Below are 19,657 nucleotides of genomic sequence, written 5' to 3' on the forward strand. Positions count from 1 at the left end.
TGTCCATTTCTTAACCTGTTCAGTTTGTATGAATCTTTCTTAAACCATGGAGCTGAAGAGGCACAGTGGTCACTTGTAAGGCTGTATGATGGTCTCTGCGTCAGCGGTTCAAGTTCTAGCATCATGTGGTGCAGAGGTCAGCTTCTGTCCACCTAGCAGTTCAAAATCATGTTCTATGCAAGTAGATTAAAAGGTACCACTTCGGTGGAAAGACAAGTCAGCTCTTCGTGTGGTGGTTAGAATCCTGCCAACACTGAACCTTCCCTGTTATGATGCCCATTAGCGAGGCGGCTTCAATAGAGGGAGAAGACCCTTTGTTGTTGTTGCAGGAAAAGCAGTTCTTTCTTTCTGGTACGAAGCTAGCTCGCCCTCTTGTGGCACACTGTAGGAAGTGCGCAAGCATGAACCTAACGGAATAAGACTGTTATTTTTCAGCCAAATCATTTCTTAAAAGTATTTTAAATATCTTTCTCCAGAATTCTGTTTACCGAGTTGCCATCCAAAGTTTCAATTAAATAACAGTTCAGAACATAATGAACTGGAAAAAAAAATCACACTTTGAAGTGAGATGAGAATATAGCAAGGATGGTGAGAGAATTAAAAAGGTACAGTAGAAACAGAACCAGATGCTGGCTACTGAAATTTGGCCAGCTTTTGAGAAAAATGCAAAATGGGAACTTATGGAAATCAATGCACATTTTGTACTGGTGAGTCATCATTCCTGTTACTTGCTAGGATCCTTGTCAGTAGGGGTAATATGTAAATAGAATAGAATAGAAGTCTTTATTGGCCAAGTGTGATTGGACACACAAGGAATTTGTCTTTGGTGCATATGCTCTCAATATACATAAAAAGAAAAGATACATTTGTCAAGAATCATAAGGTACAGCACTTAATAATAGTCATAAGGTAAAACTAAGCAATCAGGAAACAATATCAATATAAATCGTAAGGATACAAGCAACAAAGTTACAGTCCTTCAGTCATAAATGGGAGGAGATGTAAGATAGGAACGATGAGAAGACTAATAGTAATAGTAATTCAGCCTTACTGAATGGTTAGACAGTGGTGAGGAAATTATTTGTTTAGCAGAGTGATGGCATTCATGAAAAAACTGTTCTTGTGTCTAGTTATTCTGGTGTGCAGTGCTCTATGGCGCCGTTTTGAGGGTAGGAGTTGAAACAGTTTATGTCCAGGATGCGAGGCATCTGTAAATATTTTCACGAGCCAATACAAAAGATCTTACCAGTCATGGGGTCCTTTCCACCCACATAGTAGAGCCAGTAGAATCTTTTATGGAATTATTAAATGCATTGGGAAAGACCTTGCAGATAAAGTAGGCTTACCATTCTAAACAGTGCAAGAATCCACTACCGTACTATAGTTTCTTTGACAGTCTGAAAACATCCATCAAAGCTCTCCCTATCTCTCAAGGCAGTCTGCTTCTTTGCTGAATAACTCTTTATGGTTAGCAATATATTCCAGGTGTCCAACCAAGATCTGTTACTTTATAGTTAAAATCCAGTGTCGTCTTTTATCATCCGGAACTTCTCTATAGAAATCCCAATCTATTAGATATCTGAATTCAGCTGTCATGAATCCCCACTCTTTTCCTGCAGATAAATATACCCAGGATTATACCATCCATCCATAGAAGGCCCCGTATATATCTTCAGTACTTTTTTATGGACACTTTATCACACGTTAAAAATGGAAGCTTCCTAAAACATCCACCTTTCTTAACTCCTAGTATTGCTATTATTGGTAGTCCTTGATTTATGATCCTAATTGAGCCTCAAATCTTCATTGCTAAGCAAGACAGTTGTTAAGTGAATTCCCCCCCTCCCGTTACAACAGTGTTTCTCAACCTTGGCAACTTGAAGATGTCCGGACTTCAAGTCCCAGAATTCCCCAGCCAGCATTCGCTGGCTGGGGAATTCTGGGAGTTGAAGTCCAGACATCTTCAAGTTGCCAAGGTTGAGAAACACTGCGTTACAACCTTTCTTGCCACAGTTAGGTGAATCTCTGCAGTTGCTAAGTTAATAACATAGTTGTTAAATAAATCTGGCTTCCCCATTGACTTTTCAGAAGGTCGCAAAAGGTCATCATACCTAACCCCAGGACACAGCAACTGTCATAAATAACATCAGTTGCCAAGTGTCTGGTTTTTGATTACCTGCCCATGGAGATGCTGCAATGGGTTATAAATTGAAAGCAATCATCACTTTTTTTCAGTGCCGTTGTAACTTTGAATGGTCACTATACGAATGACGGTATATGGAGAGCTACCTGTACTTGCTCTTTTTTTGATAATAGGTCTAAAAATGGCTGCCAGGCGTTTCACTTTTGTTATATTAGGTACAATGATTCTACTCCTCATGTTGCCAACTGCTTGGCTGCCATCCTGGACAGCTGAGCCACATTCCTGCACTCATTTAATAGCTATTTATCATTCAGTAATCTGCCCATTTTCGAGAAGGAATGAAGTTATGTGTTCCAGAAATTAGAAAAAAATTGAAAGTTGACCTTTATTAAATGGGTTAATTGTCACCATCACAGCATGTATGAAATTAATGACCAAAAAGTAGAATTTCTGAGTTTCAGAAGAGTAGGTTAATATCCAAAAAAGGGAGAAACTCTGACCTTTTTGACACATGTCAGAAGAAACAGCCACCTTAATAAATTACTAAACCATCACTACCATAGAATCACTTAAATTAATTGCTGTAAGACACCCTGGCTCTACTTTTGACATTAACAATTATTCTCAAGACTTTTCAGCAGCTAAGTTTTGGAAGGCAGAGTCATTTTTTCAACTGCACTGCCCAATATAGAAATCTATTTCATTTATTAGGGATAAGATTAAGAATACTCAATAAAAGGCACAGGAAAAAGTATTAGAAGAGGCATATTTAAAAATCAAATGGTTAATTTCATAAGCAACCCAAAGTACAAATTAATGTATCATTGGCAGCAACAAATTACTATTTCTTCATCAGAAATAAAGGAGGGAATTCTAAAACACAAAATTCTATATTTAGGCTGCTTTATTTGCCTATTTCACTGTCAGCATATATATTGAATTTATACTTTTCCTAGGAGGATTTGATTTCTGTGTAGGAAATATTATTCAAATGGATTTTTAAAAGCTATAATCTTAATGAATATTCTCCTGTGTTTTTCAAGCTGTTGTTTTAAATAGCTGCTGGCTTTCCTTTTTTCACCTGTTTTTCTTACCTTGTTTGTATCATATTAATACTTTGTGTACTTTTTGTAAAACAATTGGGCATTAATTAACAGCATCCCAAAAGGAAGTATTTAACATCTGGATATTCCTTGTTACGTAAATTCATAAGAAAAAGAGATAAACATGTTTTCAAGTAAGCAGCACTGCAATATTCCAGAAACAAGGGAAAAGAAAGCTGAATTTGAAAATCTTAGAATACATTTGCAAGACGCAAATTTACAAGTTATAAGTGAAATGACTCAAAACCAAAACAAGTTAAAGACTGTATGTTTAAAGGATGCAGAAGTTGACCATCGTTACAGTGATGCCACAATGAAAATTTTTCAATGGAAAAATAACATGAAATTTACTTCAAACATTATGCTAAAAAAAATTGGTACAAAATGTTTTGCTACTGATATATCACTTCAGACTTGATTGCTAAAAGGAGTAATTCCTTTTCTGAAAAAAATTGGAAATGTAATGCAGATTCAATTAATTTTACCACATATATTGGCAATTATATAACCCTCAAGATTATAAATAATCCACTGTAGAATGAGACATATTCTGAAAATTGCATCCTCAGTCCATCCGAATAGATATTTTTTAAAAATTAAAATTCACTAAAACCTACATTCCTTGAATTTGCTTTATATAATAGCAGCAATATGATTTTTATTGAGAGACATATTTGATCCCGTGTAATAATACTAACCAAACAGTGGGAACGTACTTTAATGTCTAAAATAATTTCATATTTAAAAAGTAAATCTGATGTAGAATTTACATTCTACATCAGATTTACTTTGGAAATCCAAATTTATATTTGGAAATCATTTTTAGACTAGAGTTTTTACGTGCAATTTTACATCCAAAATTCAGGTTTGAATTGTGTTACTGCAGTTTAATAGACAGGCTTTAATTAGAAAATTGATATAAACTGTCTTGTAATATTATAAGCTTTTAATGATATATCTCAAATTAAATTCCTATTTGCTTATATTTTATTGTTTATATTTTATCTGTGATACCTATCTTTTACACTTGTAATTGTATTATCCATTTTGTGTGTATCACAAATAAATTTTCAATCTGAAGAAAAAAGTAATTAAGCTTTGATTTCTGCAGTAGAACCGTCTTAAGAAAGTGAGCGAAGTCTTGAGCACTATTTCTAAGTCATTGTTTTCTGCTTTTTGACCAAGATATAGTTACTAATTTATAAAAGCAGTCTTTAGCTCACCGGCATTGTTCTTTATATCTGGCTATTGTACAAGGGGAAACTATAGCATGAAATTGTTTCATGTTTGTAAGACACTATGAATGCATTATTGTGGGCATATTTTGAGTATGACATACGCATCCCAACTGAAGTTAGAAACAGAAGTTTTTCATATGCTTTTGCTACAATTTCTGTATTTCTTCTTCATTGGTTGTCTTGACTGAAGTTGGGAGATGTAGCGGTAGTCAAAAATATCTGGAGCATATCAAGATGGGAGGCTTCTTTGAAATGTCTAGAACACAAGTGTCAAACTCGATCACATCACATGATATATTGTGATATATCACAATGTTTTTCTGCCTTTGCAGAACTGGGGTGACAGGCCTGGTCTAGAACACTTATTCAGAGTAAGATTTTGAATAAAGCAGAACTATTACTGGTCTTTATTTCTCGTTCGAGGTTATTATTTTCTTCTGCTGCTGCTGTACTTTGCCGACAACCCCCCCCCCTACATATTTATAAACCTGACATTCTACATTTTACACCTGTGTACATTCATTCTGTAAATGTCCTTTCTCTTCATGGCTGGGAATTCTTAGATTTGTAATGCCAACTTATCGGTATTATGAGACATCAGCAGGGGAAAGCCCAATGTTTAGTCTTGCCCTCTTGGCCAACTTAATATCTATCTATGATACACATGTCTCTTCATGAATTTCATAATATTCCAGTGCTGTGACCAAAACTGCAAGAGTTTGCAAGATTGAATCAATGTTTTTCAGCTGGTGGTAAACTTATTATACATAGGACTCAAAGATAAGCACATGACAAGATCAGTCACTGAGATTTTAAATCAGTATTTCAGTTATCATAAATGATGCATATGTAATAAAATGCCTGTAAATACATTTACTTCTAGAAAAGTTGTGTTATGTTTCCAACATGGCCGAAACCACAACCAAATGACGAGTATTTCTTATTTGAATGGTAGAGTTTAAGGTTCTAAAGTAATCAAGAAAAGGAAATACAGTATGACATTTAGCTGAATGCTAGTTCTGGTGTCTGTATCAATGGAGTTTTCTTAAGAATTCTAGAATTGATTTGCTATTATTATTTATTATAATTATTAATAACCCATGGTTATCAAAGCTGCAATTCCCAAGTGGTATATCTTGCTTAGTTTCAAAGTTCTAAATTATTGTCAAGAAATAATATGCCATAGATGTGTCCATGAGTTACTAAGAGGTGAGCTCTACTTGTTTTTATTTTTATATAAATATAAAATTATCTTTTTTATTTTTACTAATTATTTTAGCTGATTAAGTCAATAGAAATTATGACAGGTTTGATATGTGCTTTTTATGAAGGTATACATCATGTAACATAATTAAAAGTATTATTCATCCAATCGTGATACCACTTTTTAACTAGCAGCCTTAAATTTTTTTTGGAAGACATTTGAAGAATACGTATTTTCTGAGGTTTGGCAGAAAAACGTCTCTGATATTATAACTTGTAGAGATGGATATGGAATGTGACCAAATTAGTTCTTCTGGAAATCTGTAGCATTTCCCCCACACTTAATTATTAGAAGTTGTGGTTTTATTTTAAAGAAAAAATAAACAGGACAAAATATAGTGTTCAGTAATACAATTGCTCTATGACTTGGTAGATACCCTTAGATATGTTTAGGAAAGATACCATCATGTAATGCATTGTTCTTTTCATTTTCTGGAACAGATAATCCATAGTTTATAAATAGAATTACAAAGTAGCCCAGCTTTATCAGATCTGAGAACATGTTTTTTTTAAATTGCTATGACGTTGTAAGCTGAAAAAAGATTCACCAATTTTTTTTTAAAAAAAGGATGGAACCCAGCACCATTAAAAAAGATCTATTGAAAATCTATATGGGATAGAAATAATGATGCATGATGATCATTATTAAGTACATGAATCCATCTATATTGGACTGGAATCCAATGATGGTTCTAGTTCAGGAAAATAATGTCAGCTGCATCACTTTTTTCACTACAGTATTGCTTCCATCACCTATACTCTGTCAGTTCAGAAAACAGATTATTGCATCATTTGAAATAATAATGATAATAATTTATTCCATTTATATGCTGCTTGACTCCCAGCAACTGGGAATTGCCTCTGAAAAACCACAATTACGGACCAGGAAACTGGTCCACATTGATAACTACTGTATGAACAACTAATGAAAATACATACTCAACTGCACTGGCTTCTGGACTTGATTGAAGAAGAAGGCAATATTTAATCAAACTCCCAATTTGCTAAATGAGTATTGTACGGCAATATTGTCTCCTGTATGAATCTTCCCAAGTAACAACAGCTGACTTGTAAGTACCATGTTCTTTATGAATTCAGAAAGAGTGGTGTTTATGATGGAACTCATTTCATGATAACTGTTCATTATGTAACCATCTCTTAAGAAAGCTAATATGGGGGATAGGATATATATATTGTGCAAATGCACAATTAGCCTCTTTAAACCCCTCCTATCCTTACATGAAACACAAACCCCCAACCAATCAGAACACACCTCCACCCAATCAGGACACACCTCCACCCAATCAGGACACAGCGAAGTTCCCACCCAATCAGTTCAAACCCCCACTGGCAGTTAAAAGGAAGAAACAGCCGAGATCTCACATTGCTCCTGGAAGCACCAAGCCTGACGATGACGAATGAGACTTCGTCGAAACGTCGCCAAGACATCTCCAATTTTACGCGGGAGAAAACCCAAATAACTAGAGACATGTATATGTCACAAATATATGTTATATTTGTGCTTCATATATATATATATATATATGAAAGATGAAGAATAAAAAGTATGAAGAATATAAAATATATATTCTTTAAAAACAGCTTGTTCAGCCTTGAAACAAGCACATCTCTTGGAAATGGAAGTAATTTACATAGGAAAAATGAAATTTCTATTCCGTCATCTTTGTTGTATTATACTATTCTTATAGTTTCACATTTGATATTTAATTTGTGTGCCACCTAAGACCAAATCAGCTACTGTGAAATAAAACTATGGGTAATGAGCAATAAAATATGTAATAATTTCACACAAACGTTTCTGTAAGATGATTCATACAAAGTAAAAAATTTGCATATATTTGTTTATTTTGGCTTCTGCTAATCTTAGGAAAATACATGGAGTTATATTCATTATAACTGAATTTCCAAACTCATACACTAAATTCAGATTTAGATTCAATTCTTTCTTTTTCTTTCAGAGACTAAGCAAAGATTTTATGAGCTTACTTGATAAAACTGCTCCTATATCCTTTGAAGGCCATTTTCAAAGCAGTGAAGGACAAAATATTAGTTCTGCTTAAAATTGCACAAGTTAGAAATATAACTCAAAGAATATGCATTAAAATTGTGATGTTTCAATTTCAGTTTTTTTGCTTTGGCGTTCCAGAGCTTGGCCTATTCTGTCTGAAACCTTAAAAAATACATTTTTAAAACATAAAGTGACAAGGGTGCACTCAAAAATATACCAAAATTAAAAGTATTTTGACTTATTAAAAAACTGTTCCACTCATCTCTGCAGTTAAACACTGCTAATTTGTGGATGTCAAAACTCTAGACTGTGCTCCAAAAGAACAGACTTTAAAGATCCACAAAGCCAAAAATATTTCTGCATATTAGGAATTCACAAAATGTATTTTTGGGGATGGAACATTATAAGATACACAAAATATTTCCATTTTTCTTCTGGGCCAGGCTAATTTGTGCATTCCGGGTGTGATCTAGCAGTTGTCTGAAAATAAAATCTCCTTTAACTCCCCTAAAACTACAAGCAAAAATTTAGAATTAGTGTACAAACGTAGCATGTTAAGCCATGCAGCATTAATGAAAAGTAGCAGACACATTAGTAAGTTTTCACTTTTAATAATTTTCTTAGTCAAAAGTGTTGCTCTGAAAATCTCTACTTATCTGAAAATCTGAAAAAGCTGGGGAGCAATCTCACTTTGAACAACACAGTTTAAAGGCATGGGCTGAATGATCCACTTTCACTTTTTTTCTTCACCAAATATAACAGTGCCATTTCAAAATAAAAGTTACACCTTAAAAATAAAGTGGAGGATGTACCACAGTTGCAAACTTTGATTTTTTGGGGATGGGGAGTGGGAGGAGAAAGGAGAGGCAAAGAGGGAGAATGAAACTTATACAGTAAAACAAACCACAAAATAAATCAACATTCTTAAAAACCACTATAATTAGAATAAAATAGAGATTCTTACTGATATTTCAAACCTAATAAAAATAAGATTGCCACATTACTGTTTAGGGAGTAGCATATCTGACTCTTTCCTAACTTTTCAATCTTGATATCCATTCCCTATTCTCTTCTGCTTTCAGATTTTAGCAAAAGCAAATCCTATCACTTCCTTGGGCAACAAGCTTTCAATTTTAAAAGTCAGAATAAACAGATCAGAAAAGCAGCAGATGAGGTTGACCTCTTCCCTAGGAAGTATATGGATTTTCTCAACCAAGGACTGCACAATGTTCCAATGGTATTTTTCTCTTGCCCTATTCCTGGATTCCAAAAGCAAGATGGCAATCTTAATAGAAAAGGGATGCTAAATATTTTAAATAACTTAAAACTTTTTTTTCTTGTTAAAAAGCACCCCTCATTCCTCTGCAGAAAGAAATGTTAAGAAAACACCAATGTAAGAGGAGAATAAGAACACCTGCTAGTTTTCCATGTCACAATAAAATCAGAATGATTTAGAGCTATTCCTTAACCTCATCGGTACTGTCTGAAGAAGATTCTTTGGTATCCTCAGTCTCTCTGCTGCTTTCTTCTTGATTTAGCTTTTCATTTTCCAATTTGGTCCTATTAAGCAAAGAACTGTCCCCATTCACAAATCCATTTGCTTCTGCACCAATGCTTTCCTCAATCTTTAGATCCTGTGGCTCCTCTGTCTCTTCATCCAAATTTCTCAGGACAATTGGGAGGCTCGAATCTGCCACAGTGTTCTCCAGCAAGGCAACATTACTTTCTTCATATCTGGGAAGGGGTGCTTCTTCTGCCATTTGTTTGCTATAGTACTCTCGATTAGCAGAAGCACTTTTTATTGCTTTTTCCAAAATTTCTTTTTCTCCTAAACGCAATTTAATAGCCATAGTTGCGTTACGGGTAAGGTCTTGTGTTTCCAAAATGAATTTGTCATCCTAAGGAAACAAGTGGAATAACAAACATGAAGCTCAACATTAAGCACAAAACCAGACACCAGGTTTACATAGCAATGACATCAAGTAGAGAAGGTTCTTTGTGGCTCGGAGAAAAAAGTAGATCCCTGCTTCAAGAACCTTACTATCCCAAAAGTGGACCTTTGGAAAACACAACTGAATATGGTGTTTGTCTTGATTGTTTAGACTGTATTGCAATTAGGAATGAACAAGGGGAAGTCACAATATAAGATAGAATATAAAGATATATTGTTCCAAGGGTTCTGGACAAGTGAGAATCGGTACAGTGTTTAACGAAAGAGGATAACATTCAGAATCTTGGAAATTAGCAGAGGTCTAAAAAAATGAATGTTTGGAATGCCAAAGATGTGCCTAAAGGAAAGCTTCAAGGTAATAGCAATAGCAAATATATAATCTATTTGTTTACAGAATCAGCATATTCCCCCCCCAACAATCTGGGTTCTTATTTTACTGACATTGGAAGGATGAAAGGCTGGGTCAACTTTAAAATGTTCAGAATTGAACTCCTGGAGTGAGCAGCGACTTAGCCTGCAATACTGCATTCTAACCACAGCACCACCATAGCTCTGAGTGGGCTGAAAAGTGGCCATTAAGCATATGTTTTCAAAACTTTCCCTATCCCTGTCATCCAGCAATGTGAAAGAAGCAGTAAGATTTCAAATGTAGCTTGTAAAGGGTCTGGATCATATTGTCATGCACAGAAAGCTAGCTTCTGTTCCCCTTAATTATGATTCAAACCAACTCAGAATCTATTTTTTTACATTTAAAATGTAAGAAACCATTTGCAACATCTCCCTTACATGAAAACACATATTTAAAAATAACTTAGATACATAAGAAGAAAAGCAGTAGTAGTTTCTGGAAAAGTAAAGAACCACAAGAATGCAAAGCTTTTAAAACCCACATCACTGATATTTGGAATTAAACCTAAGAAATTGTAAAGTTTATAAACATATGAAATTTCAAGCTTTTTAAAGTCTTACTTGAACAGTAGTCTTGTAGGTTTTCAAGAGGAGAGATGCCCTGGCTTCCAGGAAAGTCCAAAGTTTCACCTCATTTTCCCAGCTCACTGGAAATTCTGAATTACCAAGGGTGAAGATTCTGTCAATGGTATGTTCCCCTATCAAGTGTTCTTTCAGCTCATCTACAAAGGATAAAATACTGTCAGCAAATGCTTCACTTCACTGGCCATCAACCAGGATAATAATTGACCATTAGTAAAGAATATGTATTCAAGGTTGATGCTCTAAAATAAAACAATTCACATTTTGTCTTTATTACAAGGCTGAACAACATGTATCAGATCAAGGGCTTCACCACGCTTTTGTGGATGAAGCTGCTTTCCTCTCGTTTATTATTTTTACATGTTATTCCTCATTTTTATTTCATTCTATTATTTAAAAGATTTATTAATTTGCTACTTTAACATTTATAAAGTGTTGGCGGGGGGGGGGGGGGGGGGCAGATTGGTAAGATAATTCCTTGCAAGTCAAGTGCAGGCTTTTCCTTTATCAGTAGAGGGAGCAATGATACCGAGACTCTTTTTTCAGGGTTACATGGAAAATATTTTTCTCTTTTTTAAACTAGGAAACAAGCAAATGAAAGAATAATTTCATTTTGTACCTTAAAATTTCTCCTTCAGAAGAATGAGAAAAAATGCTGCAATAGGATGGGGACTTTTTAAAAGAGATTCAGTGCCTCTAGAGGTCTTAAGCCATTTCAGCCTCCAAGTCTAAAAAATTGCACAAAAAATTGTGGCAAACCTCAGCTAAGTCTGTGATGCCTATTTGAAGAGATGTGAATTATTTCTTCTTTTCTTACTTGCCTTCCCTGCATCCTAAAGTCACACTGTCACAATTTAGTGGCAAAATAACTAACCGGGGGCGGGGGGGAGATGTTGAGTTTATTTACAATTAAAGACCAAAACATTAAACAAATCATTAAACGAAGTCAGATAAAATCAAACCAAAGAAAAGGACAAAAGAAGAATTTAATAGAATTGTAAACCACCCTAGAAGAGAAAAATCAGCAAAAGGTAAATCCATAGCCTATTTATACTTCTCAAACAAAATTAAGTGATTGCTTTAGATATTTATGTAGGTCTTGCTGCTAACAAATATAGAATATTTGCCTCATCAGAACATCCCAGGCAGGAAGTTACTAATTCAGAGCACTATATTTGATAAAAGAGAGAGAGAGCAGATAACAACAAAAAAGTGTAAAATTAACTTGACAAAACAACGAAGGATTTACCAATATTATAACAAAAATATGGATGAAAATAAAAGCTATTCAAGCTATCTTCTAGATTTTAAAGTAGATCTTTTAATTATAATCCAACCAATTATTAAATAAAGCTTAATATCAAACAACTAGGAAGCCTATGTATAGACATATGGGAGCTTTTGTAAGCAGACAATTATTTTATTTTGCTTTAATGGACTATTAAGCTACAGTGGCCTAATAATATTTGTTTTAAAATAGATGCTTGAAGGGTAAGCCTCTCTTAATCCTATTTTTATTATTACTTAATAAACAAATCAGATGCCAGTGTTTGTAAAGTTCTTTTTTTACCTTCAGTCATACAAAATACTCTAAGAAAAGCCAGTAGTTGGGCAGAGATTGGCGGCTCCGTTGAATGCAAAGCAAAAACACTGGAACTAATAAAATAAAGAATTAATCAGTTTATGATGATTATTTAATATAAAAAGCCTTAGTTTATATTATATCCTGTTTCCCTGAAAATAAGAGCTACCCAGATAATAAGCCCAATCAAGCTTTTGAGCGCATGGGCTAAAATAAGCCCTCCCCCCAAATATTGCAACACAACAGCAACCATGAGCTGACCACGCTCGCCAGCTCCTGCACCTCAAAAATAGTAAGATCTCCCCAAAAATAAGGCCAAGCGCTTATTTCGGGGGGGGGGGAGGTCGGGGGTCCAAAAGAAAACAAGACACTGTCTTATTTTTGGGGAAACACGGTATTACTCTTACAATGAGGATTACAAGGGATCAACTCAGTTTCAGATAATTAAACAAACTATTCCAAACTCTTCCACATAAAAGTTACACAATTTCTCTTCCAGAATAAGTTAGTTATTGAAACAACTAGTTGTTTCAAGTCGAATTTCCAATCTACACTATGAGTTATAACATACTATCATTAACCATGAAACATATAGAATAAATCCTATTCAATTTATTTGGGGATCCAATGCCCCCTAAAAAACAAACAATGTTTGCATAGCACACAATAATCTGCTCAAACACGAAGAATATTGGCAGCACTACTGTTAAAAACAATACCATGGCTGCATCATATTTCTACTGAAGAGAAGTAAAAAGTAAAATGGGAAAACTGGGCCATGACCCATACCTTCAGATAATTTATTTGTCCGTAGATGTTTAAATAAAATGTATAATAAGTAAACATGGCATAGTATGCAATGTAAAACAAATTATATGATGGCTATTTTAGCATCTATCAACAATATCTGAAAGTTCATTAATTAATGTTCTACTGGGTTTTCAAGATTACAATACTTTAAGATAAAAGCTATCTCTCTTAATTTTACTTACGTTGGGATTCCAGCACGAGCTAAGACTTCTGCCTTCATAGCATACAGCCTGTCACTTTTACTTACTCCAAGCTTTATTTTCACTCTGTCATGTGAATTATTATCAAAGAAAAATCCACTGTGGATCACAAATTCAGCATTTGACCGAGTGCCATAAAAAATGTAAATCTAAAAAGATGAAAAGAGAAGGAACAGAAAAACAGCTTAGCATCAAATCTTGGAATGACAATTGGCACTTTAGACAAATAACCTCGCTGCCCCAAACTATAGTACAAAGGAGCACAAATGAGTAAAAATACTGTATTTCAACCAAGTACAACACAAATTTTCCACAAATTGCTTGCACTCAAACATTTCACATTGCTCAAAGCCTCAATATATTTCTGCACTGGATTAATACATATAGATCATTAATGCTCAATTGATTCTCTTTTGAGCTGCAAGCAATGCTGGAATTTGTCACATATAAGGATAGTCTTTTTCTGACTGTTGAATATGAGCTGATAAGAAATGTGTTAAAAGATAATCAAATAATGGATTAGTGAGAAACAACGGCTTATTGCTTTGAACAAATAAAAATATTGTATATTGTGCCTCATTTGAAATCTGATACACAAGTGGGAAGGCTATTCTGTAAGGCCACTTCTTGGAGAAAATCTACTGTGCAAAATCATTAAACTTTACAGAGAGAAGTACAACATTCTTGAAGTTTCAGATATGCAATATATTTACTTCTATTAATATATAGCTATATTGTAGCTATCATGATGGCCCTTTATAATAAATTCTAAAAAACTCATTCTCTTCTCAACCAACATAACAAGGGCTTATATGAATGGCCAGAAAAAGCATTAACATTCAGAGATAAGGACAACAGATATACTGGAGAAAGGGGAAATTTTGGATGCAAAATGCAAAAATTACTTGAAGAGGGGGATGCAAGCATTATGGTGTAGTAATTAGATTTTTGGAAACTATAAATGCAAAACCATGCCCAACAGAAGAGAAAAATATTATTTTTATTCAAGTACTTTTTTTTTCAAAAACAGAGGAAAAGATGTCAAATAGTCACTTCAACATAGTAGTGTAAAAGATATAAGCAGTAAATTAAACTAAAGAGAGGATAGAACCTAAGAAAATATGGGTACTAAGTGTCTCTGGAAAAGTGAATTCACCACCTGGAGTGAGCAGATATTTTCTCCTTCTGGGATCCAGAGTTTTGGGATTGCCTGGAAAGGAACAGCCCCAAACTCTCCTTAATTGGAGAGTTTGTTCATAAAATGAAAACAAGTGTTTATAGGGGGTGGCAAGAAATGAGTCAGGCCAGGAAGACAGCAGAGACTAGGGAAAGACAAACTTTCAATTTGAAGGCAAACACTTCAGCTCTTCTGTCTTCAGACAGAAGAAAACTTCCATTCTTGGAATTGAAAGGCTGAAGGAAGAGAGTCTGCAAACCCAAAGTAACCAGTGATGAGATGGGGTGGGGTAGGGTGAGAAAGAGATAAAAGTCCATTTGCAAGGAAATTTGATCTCTCTCAAATATGAAAGGCTAGCTCAAATGGCTACCCTACAAATATCTTATCATGGGCATCACTGATCTCCTGCAAGAGCTTCAATCATTCTGAAATGTTTCTTGTACTATAAGGCTAGCTCAAATGGCTACCCTACAAATATCTTATCATGGGCATCACTGATCTCCTGCAAGAGCTTCAATCATTCTGAAATGTTTCTTGTACTATCTCTGAAGATTATCAAAGTCATATGATAAGTTTCTCATGATCACTGGACATCCTGCTCAAGGAATGTGTCAATTAATATGATGATTTACTCTTCAGAAATTGTTCTAATTTTCCAAGTGCAAAGCTGGAGCCAGCCCAGATTTGGGTGCCATACACTGTGACTGTACATTTGGACAACATGGCAGCCAGGGGTTAAATCCCTCCTCTTTCTTCCCTAGAGGTCATGGTGATGCTCTGATACTCTGTTCCAAAAGCAGGAGAAGAAATGTCTGTTGTTATAGTTAGGAAACAAGTCAACTTCCCATTTTTCTGAGATATGCTGGGACAGTTTCTGGGTGTAATATTTACTCACCCTGCACTAGACTTTGCAAATTCATGTTGCAGCCTGCAACATGTTTATTGACCTCTTTATGCATTCTGTTTTAAGGGACAAAGTATTTTTATTCAGATGGTTAGACACGTGGCTTCATAATGAAGCCTTCTGGACTGATATCTCTTTTGGTTATTCATGTAAACTTTGTTGAGATGCCTGCTCATGTTAGCAGGTCATCATTTGAACTGGTGTTCCAGGATACTTACAGCTAGTTAAAATAACTGTCTACATATATTGTCCATCAATGGAACCCTAATCAGATCATGTCATTATGCATATGTGTGTATTGCTATCATCTGTAAATGTCCCAACACTATAGTCTCAATTTTGGTGAAAACTCAGGAACCAATGCTAGTTGAAGGGAATTCTTTTGAACTAACAGAGGCTGTAGTAGTAGTTAAATATGAGAAATATCTTTACATACTAACCTGACAATGAAAGTTATCTTCCAATAAGTCCATTGGTGCCAAGAGGCCATCTGGTATAAAGCCCGTGCTATTGATTTCAGTGTTTCCACCTTTTTTATTTGATAAAGCTGTTCTCCAATCTACTTTTTTGGTTGCTGGAGATCATCCATGAAAGAATCTATCATTAACTCAGATGATCTTGCCAGAACATTCAGGTAGTTAGGTTCTGAATGTATCTCTCAGAACAAATGTCCAGAAGGTTTAGGTTCTAATAGTATCTAAGAACAAAGACCAATTCTGAAGCAGAAACTGCTGCCAATTCTTTTGCTAAAATAATTGCTTCAGCATTTTTTATTTATTTTTTTGCTTGCTCCTCACCTAGGTATTTGAAAAAGTCCCTGTTAAGAAGTAGATACAACTGTCTTGGATATAATGTTGTGAGGGAAGTGTTACAGATTACTGCTTAAATTTGTTCCTTTCATTCCTTTCTGACTAGTTTTAGAGAAGAATTGTAAGAATAGCACTTCCTGCCAACAGGGTACTTCCTTTGGAAATTCTTTACATCTTAGGAAATAAGTTACTAGAAGTTTAAGAATTCTTATAGATTTATACAGAGGTGCCAATAAAACTGATCCAAGTGCCTGTGTATAGCCTACATATAGTCCAGGAAGTATCGGCCCCTGATAATTTGCCTTCCTCCCCCCGAAATTCTATTATCATTAGGATATTTGAAATTACATCATTGAATCTGTCCTATGAGATCCCAGGAATAAGGTGACGTTCTCCAATTCAATTTAGGAATTTAGAGAAGCTGAAATTGCAGCTGTGAACAATCACATAGTTGTCATTTAAATTGCAGACAAGGCTCTTCCTCCACTTCTTCTGTCTATACTTCTTACTGCAGTTGTGTCTCTCTCATTCCTTCCTTCTGCCCTTATGGACATGCCCTGAGGTGCAGAAGAATCAGCAGCAAAAGAGGAAGAAGGAAAAAGGGGAAAAATAGGAGGAGGGAAAGGTAACTGAAGTAGTGAAGGATCTAGTGACAAAGTCAGAACCCTTTAAGTAGATGCTCATTTCAGGAGAAATTCTTCATCTTTTTAGTTGAGGAAATTATATCCCCAGATATATCTATGTCTACTGCAGCTACGTCTTTCAGAGAAAAAACCTGGTGGTTTGTGACATTCACAATACTGAGTAATGTTTTTTCACGATGTGTTAATAAGCCTATTATATTCCTATAAAACTAAGCTTAATAAACAGCTCCTCATACTACTTTGCCAAGAAATCCATGAATTAATAGTCAACATGTATTCCTGGATGTTATGAATTTAAGAAATACTACTTTACTTTAACTTTTAATAAATGTATATGCCGCCCAATCCCGTAGGACTCCGGCTGAATGACTAAAACAGATACCGATCTATATTATGTGTTATATATTCTCCTTTGGAGGATGAATCCTGACAGTTGAATTGCTTACATTATTTTATTTCTCATAGCACTACTTCTGCTTCAAGTCAGGAAAACTTCCCACTCAAAATGTTTTTATTTACTAAATACCCATTCATTTGCATTGACTTTTCCCCCCTTCAAAGTAGCTAGACATATATTTCTACATTAAAAATGTAAATACTTAACCATCTGGACACAAAGTTACCTGTTCACCAGGTTTAAAATCTTGAAGCGCCACACATTCACAACGATCATCTTTTAAATTGTAGCCTGTAGTAATCTAGATCATGGATTTAAAAAAACATAAAAAATTCTTAGCACCTTAGGATTTACTGTAATTTTAAATTTAATTTTATTGTAGTAAACAAAACATCAGAAAAACTGGAGAATTCAGTACAAGAGTTAGCAAAGCACAGAAACAAATATGATGCATATTATTTTTTGAAAAATCTGCTTTTTTTTCAAAAACATATAAAATCACGTAAAATCTTTCAAAAATACCCAACCTTTGCCAAAAAATAGTGTATAATTCTAGCCATAATACTTTTTTAATAAAGAACATACCATTTCTAAAGAAAAAATTCTAAAAGTTTAAATAATTAACTGTACTTAAAGAAATGTATTTCAGAATCTGCCGTTATTGATTGCTAATAAAAAAAAACAAAGAAGGCAACATGAAGGCTTATTTTATTAAACTATGGTATATTAAGCATCTTCTCTAACATCTTGACATTTTCTTTCCAATAGAAAGGCCATTAATAAAGGTGTAGTGGCAATTATTTTCATCAAGATGTTGCAGAGGAGAATTGGAAAACAGCTATTCAGCTGAGAGAATATCTTTTGACTTTCTCACTCTAAACTGTTTTTATTACTGCTTGCCATTATGGAAAATCCTATGTGATTTGGAGAATTAGAGTCCTTTAGTATATTTTCCTTTCTCTTCCACCTTAGTATTTTATCCTGAAAGAGAGGTTTTAAATCTTTATTGATAAATCAATAAAAGATTGTATGTGACCTTCCTTGTATGCATTTTTAGTTGACAAGCATGACAAAATAAAAAAATAAATGCTATAATTCTTAATCCTTTGAAGTGTGTTTCATAGAATTTAGCAGCAGTAAAAATATGATATATCACAATAACTAGGAGTTTCCATAAACAGTCCCAGGTAAAAGAATTTGCTTTTGGTAGGGAAATTTAAAAAAAAAACAATTTTGTATACAAGACAAGAAGCAACCTTCATTTTCTGAAAAGATACGTGTAAGTTACCTATCTTTTCAGAAATAGGTTGCCTCTTGTCTCCAAATGATTGCTAATGTCAATTAATTTTCTGTCATGGCAACTGCCCTATGGATTCCAAGTGGTCTCAACTTACTTGGCCTTAACTGGCTGAGCTCCTAGACATGGAAGTCATAATGCCATTTGGAGTCCGTAAATGGTTTTTATTAATGAATGGTATTCCTGCTGGTTTTAATTGTAACTAGCTACTACTTGTTGAGATAGACGGTCATATATATAGAAATAAATAATTGCAAAAAGGATATAAATTAATGAATAATAAATTTGTATCCCTTCCTTCCCAGTGTATAATCTCTTATAGTGTTTAAAAAGTGATACCATATTTTTTGGAGTATAAGACACACATTTTTCCTCAAAAAAGAGGCTGAAAATCTGGGTGCGTCTTATATATCGAACACAGCATTTTTTTGCCTCCCGAAGCCCCGCCCCTTCACCAAAATGGCTGTGCATACCCTTATGGAAGCTTTCAGAGAGCTCCTGGGGGTTGAGAAGGGCAGAAATGAGCAAAAAATGGGTTAGTTTTTGCCCCCTCCGCCCCCAGCAGCACTCTATATAAGGCTATGCCTGCATTTTTTTTGACAAAAAAACAGCCAGTTTTCATGAAAAACGGGCCATTTTTTGCTCGTTTTTGCCCCCCTGGAGCACTCTGCAAGCTGCCCCCCCCCAAGGCTATTCATGCCTTTTATTTGAAAAAAATGGGCCCGTTTTCACAAAAAACGGGCCGTTTTTGGGAGGTTGCAAAGTGCAACCCCCCCCCCCCCCGGAAAGCTCTTTAGTTAGAGTGATTGATGAGAATTAGATTGATCAAGTGCTGTGCCAGCAGAAAAAAGTCTTAGGTGCTGCAGATTGTCAGTGATTTCCTTTTCCAGCACATGGATAAATACACCTGGAAACATCTACCTATCTACCTTCCTACCTATTCTCTCTCTCTCTCCCTACCTACCTACTATATTTCTCTTGCTCTCATCCTCTATCTACTAACCTACCTACCTACCTACTCACTCTCTCTCCCTAACTACCTACTGTATTTCTCTCTCTCTATCCTTCTATCTACCTACCTACTCTCTATCTTTCTTTCCCTACCTACCTACTGTATTTC

The 19,657-nt window shown here is 34.8% G+C and overlaps 1 protein-coding gene across 1 annotated transcript in view; it reads right to left on the reverse strand.

Annotated features, from left to right (window-relative positions):
* Positions 1-7,727: 7,727 nt before the first annotated feature.
* SETD3 (SET domain containing 3, actin histidine methyltransferase) overlaps positions 7,728-19,657 on the reverse strand; it is a 56,905-nt gene continuing 44,975 nt past the window's right edge. Inside the window, exons 9-13 of the mRNA XM_032234083.1 lie at positions 17,467-17,541; positions 13,292-13,458; positions 12,288-12,373; positions 10,697-10,857; positions 7,728-9,674 (exon numbers count right to left, since the gene is read on the reverse strand). Of these exons, the coding sequence (XP_032089974.1) occupies positions 9,234-9,674; positions 10,697-10,857; positions 12,288-12,373; positions 13,292-13,458; positions 17,467-17,541 (930 nt within the window). The 3' untranslated portion in view covers positions 7,728-9,233. The remainder of the gene's footprint in view (positions 9,675-10,696; positions 10,858-12,287; positions 12,374-13,291; positions 13,459-17,466; positions 17,542-19,657) is intronic.

This window comes from Thamnophis elegans, chromosome 1 (genome assembly GCF_009769535.1).
Source record: "Thamnophis elegans isolate rThaEle1 chromosome 1, rThaEle1.pri, whole genome shotgun sequence".
Taxonomy (NCBI): domain Eukaryota; kingdom Metazoa; phylum Chordata; class Lepidosauria; order Squamata; family Colubridae; genus Thamnophis; species Thamnophis elegans.